Consider the following 16,102-nt stretch of genomic DNA (forward strand, 5'->3'; position numbering starts at 1 on the left):
GCAACTGATATTCTTATAATTCCAAAGAATTGCCTCAAGATATTGAGGAGGAAATTCTGGTTATCATGAGACTCGAAAGAAAAACTTTTTTTCCAACAAAAAAGTTTTGTTTATCTATTATTCTAATTTCGAGTGACAATTTCGATTAAACCAAACTAATTGTTATCGATTTGACAATCAGATTGTAATGATTCAGTTTTCCATGTAAATTAATCCTCATATTCCTGAATTAATGATATTTAATGAATTCCATGTTAACTAATCACATACCTTGGTGATTATGGTCAATAATAATTATCATGATTGTTTAAATGTATTAAACATCAAGTGAAACAATTAACTGACTAATGATTAAAAGGAATACAATTATTACCTTAATTATTAACTTCAACTGAATCACAATTGAAATTGAAATTACCAAAACAACCAGACTAACCATTTGAATACAATTTACTGTATTACAATCAGAAAATAATGGTTAATCATTATGATAATCATGATTAGTTTACTGATTATGACAATTATCATTAACGACTCCTTGTAAATCCCATTTAAATGATTGTGAAAAGTGAAAATTATGCTAATCATCAAACAATCAACTGAATTAACATTGAAATGATAATCGTAATTAATGTGAATTAATATTGTTGTCAGATTCAGTCTACCATTGAAACAGAAAATGATTTTTTTTTGTAATATTTACTTTTTATTTAGATCTCATAAATTATCATCATCATCATCATCATCTTGACCATTAGTATATCATGATGATAATTGTCATTGCAATTACTTTATTGTTGTTATTAATTGTTAACTAAACAGCAAGATAATCATTTCATCAGATGAAAATTATTATTATCATTTCAATTGAATTGATTTCCTATTGAAAGTTAATCATTTTCTTGACCAGTAACTTAAATTGTTCATCTTGATTATCTTGTTTACTTATGTATGTGTGTGTTAAACTGTTAACAATTAACTTGAACAATTTATATAAATCGTGTCTATTGACTGTATATGTGAGTGTGTGTGTCTTAAATTGTCTAACTAATTGTTTGATAATAAGGATTGATTATCATTGATTGTAATGATAACACACAAATACAAACATATCATGAATTCAATTGTAACTTTAATTTCAATTGTACATCTTGATTGTTAATCATCAACATGATGATGATCATCATTATCCAATTAAAATTTTCATAATTCTCTTAACCATAACTATTATCATTGATTAAGTAGCTACACGAAAAAAACGTGATTGTGATTGAAGATTAAATTGTTTTCTTATGTATCATCATCATCATCATCATCCTGTTGGTCAACAATTGACCTCAAACCGAAAGATACAAAACTGAGCCCGTAAATATAATGTTCATTTCATTATCTTGATTCATTTATCATGAATCATATTCTCAAAGAAGAAGAGTGAAAATCATCATTCATACAAGAAAATTCCCTGAAAAACTAATCATGTTATTGTTTAGTAATATTCAGTTGATAGAAATGATTTTCTTTCTCTCTCTCTTCATCTTCATCATCTTCTTATATTATCAACATGATGAATTTCATCAATTTCCATATCTACTAGGAAGTAATAGAAACACAATTTTCGATATTTCAAAATAAACATAGAAAAGCAAGTTCGAATATGATAAAGTCATTTTTTTTTCTTCTTCTTTTTTGAGAGAAAAAAAAAGTTTCATCATTAATATCAAATCGATCTGATCAACAGTAAAAAGAAACTGTGAAAGTTTATCATTGGAAAACCACAATAAGAATATTTAAATTTGATATTTGATTTGATTTCCCATGAATATGAATCTGAATCGCAAAGAAAAATATGATTACTCCTTTCATGTTGATCATTGATCCCACCAAAAGAAACCAAAACCATGATGATAGTAATAATAAGAGAGCATTCAATATGTATGAATAATCATCAATACATTTGAGCATCTGATTATTCAGTTGATAATAATATGAAATAAGTCACAATAACATGGGATTACCTTGAAATCCAAGAAAAAAAATATCATCAATATCATTGAAAACAAAAGTAACTGTCATGGTGACATATTATTATCATGATGACATTTCATGATGATGCTGATGAGGATGAGGATGATAATATAATATGTCAAACAATTGGATTCTGGTTTTGTATTTGATATAATCAAACTTTGTCATAATTGAAGTGGGAGTTGAAAAGTTAAGCAAGAAAATATTAAATTATTGATAACCTTTGATGATAAAGCAACGAGAAAACAAAAATCTAATTAAATTGTTTGAAAGTTCAACTAGTTTATGTTTTTTTTGATTGTAATAGTTAACAGGATGATTTAAATTATTTATATTTACCAATCAAGATGGTTACAATCAACTCCCAATTGTAATGTAGTAAATTCATTCATTTAATCAACACAATCAAATGGTCCAACTATTGATTAAAGTTAATGTAACAACCACAATATAATATGTATAAAATTTCATCATTTAATCATGAGAAATGATCATTAATTAAATTGTTGGTATTGATTCAGTTATTTTATCAGGTTAATCGTATTGACTATTGGTCATTGTTTTGGCTGGACAGTGGGGGTTGTGGTTGTGGTGGTCGTTAGGATGTTGGACCAAAGGTGGGAAAAGTGGGTGTTGATGCTTAATTGAACCGTTGTCACAATTAAAGCCATTGATTAATATTAATTATGATCATTGGGAGTAGATGATTAGATTAATTATCCAATCACAGTTAAGGTAAGTTTGCTGTTAAAGCTTTAATCAACATTGACAATCAACATTGATTAGTTGATTAACCAACTTTAACAATAACAACGCCCATCTCACCAACAATTAACAATCATTAAGGCTTATTAATAGTATAATTGTAATTGTAGTTAATCATTTAACTTTTACTTTTCTACCTTTTAGATTATTAGTTAATTGTTATTACTATTATTGATTATTTACTATCAACAATTAACTTGAAAACTTTTCCCAATACTTGCATCTTGTGGTTACTAGAAATGGTGATGATTAAAACTTTGATTTAGTTAATTGTGATTCCAAAATTAAATTAAAGTTTTCACACTTTTTAATTGTATTAGTTCAATTGATTAATATCATTGATTTTTATTGTTATTGCTATTTACAGATTCAATTATTTATATTGGTTTGTTGTTGTTGTTGTTGACAGAATTGACAATTATTCAAGTTAATTGTTTTGGACAATTTAATTTTGTGGTTGATTGTGAAGTTAATTTAATTATATATTAAGAAAAATTTATTAATCTACAATGATATCAATACTACTAATATATTTATATATCAATAATAATAATAATAATAGTAATTAAAGTTTCAAGGATAAGGAGAAATCGGAAACGGAAACGGAAATGATGAGGATGATGATGATGATTGCAACTCTCTTTGGTAATAATAAGAGGATGAATCGTTAATTGTGATTATCTTTTTGTTTTTCAAGTTTTCTTTTTAATCAGTTAATTAATGAAGGACAAAGGAGGAAATAAAATCTACATAAAACAAATGATTAAATTAATTTATTGGATTGTATATATAATTAGTCAGCAGTTAGTTGATTGTTGTAAATAAAACAGAGGAGCAGATGATGACGACGATGATGAGGATGATGATGATGAGGAAGATGAAAAATAAATACAAATATTAATTGTTGATGATTGTGGTTTTAATCATTCAATTGGTGGGCTTAATTGTTACTATTAAATTATGATTAGTTTAATTACCATCAACTTCAATATCACTTTGATCATTTTCAATGATTCCTCTCATTTCATCACTACTATCATCAACCTCTTCCCCCACTTTATCATCATTATCATCATGTCTCTTATCATCTTCAAATCTCTTACTCTTACTCGCTCTTTCATCTTTCATTTTTTTACTTTTCTGTTTTCGATGATTAATTAAATTATCATCAGCTGATCTATCAATTAGCTGAATGTTTATCAACTTTTTAGAATCTGAATCAAGAGTATCAACATGATCATCTTCATCATCTTCATTATTATCACCTGAATGATGATGAGAAGATGAACCAATTTTCGAATTTATTCTAATGTCCATTTTATCTTTCATCTGAGAATTTTCATCCTTCTCTTCCGGTTTATCTTCTTCATCATCTTTAGATGAATTGTTTCCAATGATGATCATATTTTTAGGAGTATCGATTTCATCATCATCTTCACTCATTGCATCCTTATTACTATTAATACTATTTTTACAATTGTTTGGGTGGGGCAGTGGTCGATGATGATGATTATCACCCTCATCATCATCACCATCATCATCTGAATTATCATCTGTATCTTCATCTTTGGTATTCATTTGGATTAACATGATTGGACTTTGATGATGGTGGTGATTAATATTATTACTATTATTGTGATTGTTGGTTGACTGTAGATGACGAGATGACCCTCGATTTGAGGGTCCAAGGTCAATGGGTCCAGTGTTATCATCTATATCATGTTCATCCACTTCCGGGCTTGAAGGTCGAGGTGATGAGGACATGAAAGAGTTAACATCATTAGAGGAATCATCATCATCCTCATCTTCATGATCAGATAAAATTGCTCGATGTGATTGTAAATGATGATGATGATGGTGATTTCTTGATGATTTTACCGATGATGATGATGATTTAAACAAGCTCGGACCATGATGATGACGGTTATTATTATTATTATTATTATGATAAAGATGATGACGAGATGATGATGATGATGTTAATCCACTTGAATTACGTTTACCGTTATTATTACCCAATGTTGATGAAGATCCTGAAGATGCTACGGTTGGTGTTGTTGTTGAGTTATTGATATTTCATTATCACCTTTAGATGAATTGTTAACATGATTACCTGTTGATGTGGTGGATGATGATGATGATGATGATAATTGATTCTGTTTATTGCAATTAGAGAGCAGATTTTCAATTGAGAAGGAATTAAATTTTGATTTGAATGCTGATGCAGTTGAAGGATGAAATCCAAGTCCAGTTGATGCGGTTATGTGGGCAGTTAGATTTTGATGTAATTGATGAAGATGATGAGCAGCGTGAGCATGATGAGATGATAATAATGATGAAAATTGAGCATTTGCAAGAGGTGAAAAGGAACCTGAACCTCCACCGCCATTGGAACCGCCATTACCACTGCCACTAGTACCGTTACCTCCGAGACCAATAAGTTGAACATTTGATCGTGAGGATGCTGATGATGAAGAAGATGATGAAGTTGAGAGAAGATGATTTTGATTAGAATTTTTAGTTTTATTGGTTGGATTAGTTAATCCACCGGTTGAGTTAATCTTACCATTGGTGGGATTTGGTGTTGATTGTTGTTTGGAGTGGAAAGCGGATGAAATTGAAGATGATGAAGGTGTTATCGTTGTTATTGTTGTCGCTGAAAGTGAACCTGAAGGTGTGGTTGATGAAGATGATGAGGGTGACATTGAAACCGATGATGAGGATGAATTTGGTGAAAGAGATGAGTGATGATGATGAGAATGATGGTGATGATGATGATTACTAATCATTGGTGGTTTTCTCATGATTTCACAAACATCAACATTGAGCACATCATTTAGTAGGCCGAAAATTTCCCCACCCACCAAATCTCGTGGTTCTTTACGATTATTAAGTGACCGCAACTCGACAAGTGATTGAATAATACCTTCGGTAAGTGAGGCCGTGTTTACACCAGGCTTTAATTTAGATTGTTGTAATCGTTTAGCTTGACGCTCTAATTGTTTTCTCATCTTCTTTCCCCTTGTCTCGATCTCGCTTGACAATTTCATCTGGAGGTATTGGATCACCCGAACAGGTCTGCGGGTGAGCGTTGTGAGCTGGTCGACCTGGACCCTTCTTGGTGTGCTCCTTTTTCCGCCATTTAGCTCGTCGATTTTGAAACCAAACCTGAAAATCCAACAACAACAACAAAAAAAAGGATAAAATGGTTATTTAGAAGATTCAAAGTTCGAAAGGTTCAAATTATCCTTTCATTTTATTACTCGATAAACTTTTCGATCACAATAAAAGGTGAATAATGTTTCACTAATCATTTGATTACCAATCATTCTGGTTATGTCTTTTTATCTGCATCAATGATTATCATTGCGTTTACACCTCGAAACTGTCAATGAGGGATTTTGTTTCTTTGATTAGAACTTGATAAAAACTTGAATTTCTAAACCTTTTACATATGTTTCGAGATTTGGACATTTGTGATATTATCGATATCTTTTCAATAATAATTCTCATTCTTATCAGTTGATGATTTTTGTTTTCCAATGGGCCTGATGCCAAGTCTCCGGAAACATGATGATGATAGAGAATGATGATTGATGCGATTGGGAACAAAATCATCATCTCATCTTCCTCCTTCCACCTCCCCCAATCTCTCTTTCAATGTATATAAATGATGACAATCAAGATGAAAATGATGAGATTTTATGTTCTGCTTTTAATTTCATCCCTCATTATGATGAAAATGATAAAGATAATGAAGATGAAGGAGAAAAATAGTGAGTGAGAGAGAGAGAGAGGAGTGAGGGTGTTGATGAAATGAAGATAATTTTACCTTGATTGATCTATCATCTTCTATCTTCATCAACATCAACATCAAAGTGTTTACAAGATTCAAATGATAATATGAATCAACAATCATGGCGATCATCTGAAAATTTTTTCTTCATATTCGATTCTATTCCAACTAAAACTATCATTTAATAAATTATATCATTAAAAATCCAACCTGAACCACGCCTTTTTTACTCACTATATTTTACTCACCATTCATCATCACTCATCCATCTCTCTCATCATCATCATCATCACCATCTCTGTGTATCATTTTTAAATAAAATCTTTGCCTTCACCATAAATGGAAGATAATCTTTGTAAAATCTTCATCTTTTTCCTCTGAAGTAAAAAGAAGATGAAAAAAAAAGAAAGAGAGAAATTTTCATCTCTCTCACCATCAGGATTATTTCTCATCCTCATCACCTTGATCATCTTCCACCCTCCAACCTCCTTCTTCCTCCACCCTCATCCCTAATCATTCATTTACACTTACAAGATAAAATTAAGTTGTTAATGATCAGATGTTAATCCGAATTGATGAAGATGCAAAAGCAATTTAATAGCCTGCCAACAATTAATCGGATAAAACCTCATCAATATATATTATCCTCTTCCGGTCATCATTATCATCATCATCCTCATCACCACCACCACCACCACCGCCAATAACAACGACCCCTAATTACTAACTCTAATTATCATCTCAATCAAAGTTAATCCAATTGAATTGATGCGAAAATGAAAACATCAAGAAAACAAGAAAATCCAAAATTACAATTGAAACATTTACACCTCTCATCTTCAATCATGATGATAAATATTTTCCCTATATAATCATCTCAGCATCCTCATCATTTATCATCAATAATATAGATATTATTTATCTTATCATTGCTATTCAATTAAATTGCCTTTTCTCCAACAATTGTATCCCAAACAATCAAATCAAATTGTGATCACTTTTCATGATAATTTATCAATACGAAAAGAGAGTTAATTTTAACTACAATTTGTTAAAAACTATTTTTCTTTCCTCTTCATCTTCATCATCATTTTTATCATCAATTGTTGTCTAACAATTGTAATCACGCAATTGAGTCAATAATAAATTGTAACTCGATTGTGTAAATAATAAACAAAGGTTACAAATAGACAATCAAATGAAAAAAAAAGGATGAGGATGAAAACCATTTCCTGGAAATAGTTTGATTTTTGTCATCATCATCATTGAATTTAATCCTATAAAAATAAACAACAACAATGATTATTTTTTTTCAATGAGAAACTTATTGTGTTTATCTATAGGGAAGAGGATGATAATCTCATCATCATCATCTTAATTTATTGTTTATCAAGTAATAAACAATTGGGTATCTTCATATTATGAGCTAATGTTTGGGAATAGTGATACTTTTGATTTGAGTTATTGAAATTTTTCGATCTCATTCGATGAGGAATGAGAGTTTGCTGAGATATTGAATTTTTTCTAGAAATTTTGTTGTTTCTCAAGATATTGCGTCATTTGGTTGAAAATGACGAAATATCATTGAAACTTCTTCCTCAGTTTCCGGTCAAAATACATGAAATTTTTCTTTGTAATTAATTTTGAATATGGAAATAACACTCAGCATTCCATTAATTGACCGATTTTGACCATAAATAATCTTCGATTAAAGTTTGATTATTTGTTCAGAGCTACCTCTGAAAAATGACAATTTATTTTCGACATACATTCGAAAATCAAATTTTCGATGCTTTGATTTGATGCAATATTCGTGAAAGATACAATTGAAGCTCAAAAGTTGATTAATAATTTCACATAATTTCAAGAAATTTAATTGAAAATTAAAGTCACCATAATAGCTTGAAAATTTTATTCCCAAACTTTATGTATATACCTTATTATCATAATGATGATTTAAGAAGCTCAAGATGAAATTATTTTTCTGTAGTACTTTTTGTTATAACGGTTATCCCATTTTACTTCCGGAAAGTTTATTATTATAAGAAAGAAGATGATGAGGAAGATAAGGAAGATAAGGAAGACAGAAAAACAATGAATCTAATATTATCTATTATAGGCTTGAATTTGAGAGAGAGAGAGAGAGAGAGAGAGAGATGATGATGATGATGAAACAATTTGATCTTCGCAATTATATTAATATGAAAATCGAGTTATCATTTAAAGGTGAAGATAATGAGTCAAGAATATTTGTCATCATTATCATTTAACTGTTCTGAAAGTGACCTAGAGCATATATCACATTATGAAGATGAAGATGAAGATAACATTGGATTCTAATATAAATCTGGTAGAAAGATGAAGATGAAGAGAATGAGAAAATTTTTTCTATTTACTATCAACCATTTTCTTCATTTAAATTGTTACTCTATTATTGTTATTTGCTCTTGTTGTTACAAGACTTGGACGTGAATTGAATTGATATGATAATGATGATGATAAGGATGAGGATGAGGATAAGGATGATAAACAATATATAAAAATTGAGATCACGAAGTACAAGGGCAAAAGTGCAAGTTAAATGTTATCCCTATGAGATAAATGATAATGATCATCATCCTCATCTTTTTCATTTGAGCATCCTCATCCTTTTCTGTCCTATTCCTTTGCGTCTGATTAACATTTATACAAAAATTAACTTTTCCCCAATCAGTGTAAAAACAAACAATTAATTCTGATGGTAAATCAATTGTTAATCACCAATTGATTGTTTTTAGATGGTTAAAGATGTAATTTTGTTTTTCCATCACTTTAATACTAACAAGATTATCCTTTGACCTTGTTAACAAGGGGAAAGTGTGTCAATGTTTATTACTAAGGTTAAAAGGCTATCTTGTTGTTGTTGTTTCCATCACTTCATCATTTCCGTATCCTCCTTTTTTTTCCTGCTCTTCTTTTGTCCAGATGAATTCAGATTAACCGGAAATTGTCCGTTAGTGTGAAAATGAACAATCTAATTAGGAAATTACAGATTAATCATTGATTCTTATCCCAATTGACATGAATCTCTCGCCTTATTGTTAATTGTTAGAGACAATTTGATTGGAGAAATTGATAATCAAGAATGATTAGTGATAGAAAAAAAAGAGAAAAACTAATAAACAATTAGATTGTGTTACTACAACTTAATCAACGATATAATAAATTCATTGATGAGATAAACAATTTACTTAATCAACAATCAAATTGAATGATGAAAACAAAGTTAAAGACAAAACAATCAACCCGGAACAATAATGAATAACAAAACTTAAACAGATGATAAAAGATGCTAATTATCAGAGGCTACTGATGATAATCAAGGTGTATAATCATCATCATCTTCATCTTCATCATCATCATCATGATGAGATGCTGGTTGTAAAAAGAGAGGATGAATTATGCAAATAAAGATGAGGATGAATCGCCAAGCGGCACAAATTTAGATGGATGAGTTTTGTTTAAATCGTTAAACTGTAGATGAAGATTAAGGATATGGATAACAATTTATTTTGATCATCTTCAAATCCTAATCAATTCACTGATGCGGGTGCCAATTGATGATAATGATTATAATTTACAATTAATCAACTTAAAAATGAAATGGGTGCCGGTAAAAACTGTTACATGTTTTTGTATATACATACATTCAATTTAATTTGAATAATAATCAAACTACAAACACAATCAAATACAACAATTGAATATCATTTTCAATTCATAAGATACTCAAGGCGTGAATGTTAATCATTTCCCTTCCCTGATCATCATCATCATCATCATCATCATCATCAATGATTAACCCTCCTCGTCCCCACCACCCACTACCCACCATCACAATTGTCACAATTAACTTTGTTTCCAATGTCAATGTGTTTAAAATTTGTCACATTAAATTTGTCAATGGTAATTTGTTATGTCCAATACAAAAGTTGTTTCCCTTTTCTCATTGTAATTGTGATTAAATTATCATCACAATTAGATTATCCAACAATTACCTGTAACCATTAATAAATATTATTGAGCTTTATTGCCTTTTAATTGTTCAAATAAATTGTTACCATTTTGTTGTTGTCAAACAATTTCAAATGAACAATTTGTATCATATTGATAATAAATTGCTAATAAATTCAAATTCAACAATTAATCCTAAATTTAGACTCATTTAACAATTAATATTATTAAGTTAACTGTTTGATTTTTTTTTCTCCGCCATTGTTAACATTACAATCAGTTAATTCAGTTGTTGTAATCAATACAAAGTTTATATGATTAATTTTTCCCAATCACAATTGAAACTAATCAACTTTATGTTATATCATTTTTACATTTTAACCAAATTAATATACAATTAAATTGATTGTCCAGTTGAATTTATCATCATTTACTTGATTCAGTTTGTTATTATATTTAAATTTGATTGTAATTAATAACAATATTTGATTAATGGTTGATAATCACTCTCATGATTAACATTATAATAAGTTTAATTTTCATATTCATATTCAAGTTGAGCTAATTTTTTAGACGATTAATTAACTGTTAGGTAAAAATTAATTAATTATTAATTGTGTTGGTTGGTTAAATTGTTGACAGTTGACCAATAAAACAATCAACTATTGTTTACCTACTGGTCATTATTATTGTTATCACATTGGTCAAGGGTCAACAGTTTCAATTGAATTAAGTTTGATAATCGTTAATTGTTCAACAATCAGTTAATCAATAACAATTTACATAACTAACATTTCCAGCCAAACTTAACTAAATCATTAAGAGTTTGTAATACTCAGAGTAGTTAATCATTTACTCAAATGTAACAATCAAATTAGTTAATTTTTTTTTGTTCACCATTGAAACTTAACTAACAAACTATTCAATTGTTATTATTGTTGTTATTATTTCATATCTGGTTGATGATTTAAACTGGATTAACAATCAACCATTGATTGTGTTGGTTTTTTTTACTCTCACTCTATCATCTTGATTAGTATTATCATTTCTTGATTGTTGGGATAATCATTCAATTCTGGATTCTCAATCAATCCATCATGATGATTGTCAAACTTTGTATTCTTAATCTAACCTTTGATTAAGAAGAAGCAAAAAAAAGGTTAATCTGATAATCATTGATTGTTATCATTATGATTAATACTTTGAGTGTCAATGATTAACTTTTAATTGTTACCATTGGAATTGTCTATTGGTCCTAGTAGTTTATGTTTGATTGTTTGATTAGACAAATTGATCAAATTGTTACTCTCAAACTTTTGATTATAAATAAACTTGTTGGGAAATTGATGACGTGTTGATTGGTTATCAATCAAATTAATTACTAATTAGTTACTTGCTAATTGCCAATAACTGATAGACTGATTTACTAATTATCGCAACTAATTTATTCTCATTGAAGAAACAAGAACAACAACAATTAGCTTATTACTTTTACTTTACTGATTTAATTGTTGATGATTGTCAATTGTTTATATAAAATATTATCTCAAAGATAATTAAGAGACATTAAATTGTTTGTTTATCAGAATCAAATTAAATCAAATTGAATTACTTTTCGAGATGATCATCATGATGATAATGATGATGGTCGAGGCAGCGAGAAAAAAATCAATCCCTTGAATTGATTAACTCTCAATATCATCATTTGGTAATCAAAAATCAATCTTAAATTGTGATCATCCTCATCTTTTCAAATGGTAACCATGGTGACGGGAAAAAAATATTTGTCACGACTCTTGATGATAATGATAATTAACTGATCAATATAATGATAATATCAACTGATTGTGTGGTTGTGGTTTCAACAATCAACTGATTGAGGTGAAAATCGTAATGAAAATTAGAGGAAAAAAAAATTTCTCATCCAATGATCACAATTTCAATTCTGATGCTTTCAGGGTGAGATGATAATGAAGATAAGGGATAATAATGATGATGATGATAAAACAAATCATCATCATCATAATTGTTCAACTGAATATAAAAAAAATATAACAATAATTGTTGGAATAAATTATAATTAAATGAGAATCGAGTTGAAATGATAAAATTATCTAACAACCTGAGGCTTGATTGATGATTAAGATAATTTAACAATCATCTTAATCATTCACATCATCATCATCATCATCATCATCTTAATAATCTTACATGAATTCCTATTTCCTGCTGAACAATCAAGAGATAAATAATAACATTGATAATAAACATCACGAAAATGTTTATATTTATAAAAAGTTGAGACTTTTAATTAAACTAATCTGATGATTGAAACAATCAAGTAAATCACGTTAAACGATATAATTAATAAATCTGATAAATTTCAAAATCTCATCCCAATTAATATATCTAACTAAGAATGAGAAAGTAATAAGTTATCCTCATCATCTAATCAGCTGTTTCCATCTAATATCATCAGATGAATATATAAATTAATTGATGAAGATGATCAATTTTTCCCATGAATTTTGATCAATGATTTTTGGAAACTGTGATAAATGGATTAGTATAAAGTTACCACCATCTCCCACACCCAACTAATTTCACAGATTAAGTGTTACGATTTGTTGTTTATGACAGAAATGATAATATAATAAGTTGCTTGTTATCCTAATCCAATGTTTTCATTTCAAATGTTTATCTAATCCTAATCAGATAAGCTTCTGTTATAATAACAATTTAAAGGACTTTTTAATGAAGTGTAACAATAACATATTATATGTGTGTATTATTATCATATGATTAGGATGATTAAGAGGATATGATGATGAGGATAATGATAATAATAGAGGATGATAAATACTATTAATGTGGTTCTATTAACAAATGAACAAACTTTATTTGAGGTTTTATATCAAGTCACGTGACACATTTACCGTTATCCCTCATTCTGTATACACCTTTTATCATTATTATCCTTTAATCTTTAATCCGATCAAGATGATGAAGATAAACTTGAAAATAATGGTCACGTGGACAAAGAAATAAAGAGAGAGAGAGAGAGAGATCAATGAATAGAGGAAAAGATGATGACGAGGATGATGATGTTCATTTCATGGGATAATCCATTTGATGAGAAATTAAGAAAATGAAAATTCAAAATTAATCTTTGATTGTGTCTCTCTATTTATCATTTAATCGTCAAATAAAAATCTACCATTACAATCAGATTAATGATCGTTAATCTGGTTGTATGTGATTAATTTTATCTAAAGAAAATGATTACATTTTCTCACCTTTAGTAAATTAGTCTATCTAATGATTAAATTGTCAGATTGATGACAAAGATTAACCTGAAATAATCAAATTACCGGAAACTAATCAATTCAGTAAAAAATTCAATGATCCATTCAAATATATATAAATAAATATATCTACACACTTAGCATATGATGTTGTCTTTTTTTTATCAATCAACTTGTTATCATACATTAATGGATGTTGATGATGATGATGTTGTGGATCATCATCATTTAAGTTGATCCTTGTGAGAAAAACAAAAAAAAGGTCATTCAAAGCTCATTAGGTTAACCTTTTTTTTCATTGTTATTTTAGGTGATTTTTTTACCTTGATGACCTTTTCCTCCTCCTCCTCCCACAATTCATTAAGTCAATTGACAAATAAACACACACTCACTATAAATACACACACCAACTATTAACTTACCAAGTTTTTCAAACAAACTCAACAATCAACATCGGGTAAACAATCAACAAAAATATAAAGACCAAAGTCTTTTCTTGTTGTTTAATGATGATGATGTTTTATATTCAACAATTTCCATGAGAAATGATTAATATTTTTTTTCTGAATGAATTTTTCTTGTTTTCATTCATAGGTAAGAGATGATGAGAAAGTGATTAACTGTAATCACCATCTTCTATTAATCATTATCATCTTAAAGTGATCAAGTTTATTGGAAGTTTATTTTTTCTTTTCATCTTCAAAATGTTGATTAAATTTTCAATTATATTTTTCATCGTAAAAGAAATTGAATTGAACTTTTATTGAATTTAAAGTGAATCTTGTTATTAGTTTTATCCTTTTGTTTTTTTGTTCAGTTTCCATTCTCTCTCTCTCTCTCTCTCTCTCTACTTAATAGTACTATTGGAGGATGAAGATGTGCTGGTGTAAATGATGAGGATGCTAAAAGTGATGAAGATAATGATAAAGTTAATACAATAAAATAGGAAACAAAACCAATTGCAAATAGTTAACTGTCAATATAATGTAACTCTCTGTTTCTATTATCATTACTAGTGGAAGATGAAGAAAAAATCATCATCATGGTCTCAATCTTTGTTATCATCATTATCTTCATCATGAAAATCTTTCTCTTTCTCTAATTCCATTGAGGATTTCATGAGGTAAACGATTGCAAGAGTTGATATAACATTGAATTAAGTCTGAGAGTTGATACAAATAAAGACGAATGACTTTACTCATCTCCTTGTCCAATAAAAAAAATCATCATCTTAATAGGTTTGTCTCTCTCTCTCTCTCTCATCATCTTATAAACAGGAAAAGAGGTGAAAACGGAAGAAGGAGGATAAAGGAGGAGGTAAAAGTTTTCCCACTTTCCTTTTTATTTCATCAACAGAGGAGAGAGAGAGAGAGCGACAAAAAAGGATGTCCAGTATAATAGGTCAATTGTTTAAATGATGTTACCAATGGTCATTGGCTTTAACACTCACAGTCTTTTTATCACCATCATCATCAAGATGATCATTATCATTATCATTGTTATTATCATCCAACATCATCATCATCTTTTTGTTGTTCCTCATGTTATGACCATTACCTATACAGTAAAGAGACACAAATACAATGGTCAACAGTGATGATGACCAAGAAACAAGAAGAAGATGCTAACGATAGAAGGAAGAAAAAAAAGAGAAAACATCATTTCCATTGAATGATGATGAGAAAGACTTTCCTTTACTTTCTAAATTACAGTTTACTCTCTTTCTCTACCTTATCATCATCCTCTTCTCATCCATTTTCACCCATTATCATCATTGGCTCTTCTCTTTCAAACCTAAGCATTAACATCATCATCACCTGAAGCCTGAGGCTTAGGATCGCATCAGTTGATCTCGTAAATGAAAATAAGTGTAGGTGATTTTTTTTGCAAGTGAAAAAAAAACGAATCAGTTTTTTTTCAATGAAATCATTTAAATGATCATTTGATAACAAAGGAAAGATACAAAAAAAGACAATGACTCTAGATGTTGTTGATTGTTTGCTTTTACCTGTACAGGTAAAAAAAGCACATTAACATTTACACAAGAAACATTAACTTTCTGTGATTTCAATGAGACTTTTTTTTTTACTATTCTGTCAATGGATGAAAAGTTTTTTGCAATTCTAATGATCAGGTTAATTGTATTCATTGTTTTCTGTTTACATGATCAAGGTGAAAGGATAATGATGATTGTTTCCCATTGACTATTAATCAATTT

General features: G+C 28.9%; 1 protein-coding gene across 1 annotated transcript in view; it reads right to left on the reverse strand.

The window, feature by feature from the left end:
• Positions 1 to 4,832: 4,832 nt before the first annotated feature.
• The window catches only part of LOC128390915 (myb-like protein I), a 34,561-nt gene continuing 23,291 nt past the window's right edge, over positions 4,833 to 16,102 (reverse strand). Inside the window, 3 exon segments of the mRNA XM_053350696.1 lie at positions 4,833 to 5,254; positions 5,357 to 5,811; positions 5,813 to 5,958. Of these exon segments, the coding sequence (XP_053206671.1) occupies positions 4,833 to 5,254; positions 5,357 to 5,811; positions 5,813 to 5,958 (1,023 nt within the window).

This window comes from Panonychus citri, unplaced genomic scaffold (genome assembly GCF_014898815.1).
Source record: "Panonychus citri isolate SS breed McGregor unplaced genomic scaffold, ASM1489881v1 Contig00130, whole genome shotgun sequence".
Classification (NCBI taxonomy): Eukaryota; Metazoa; Arthropoda; class Arachnida; order Trombidiformes; family Tetranychidae; genus Panonychus; species Panonychus citri.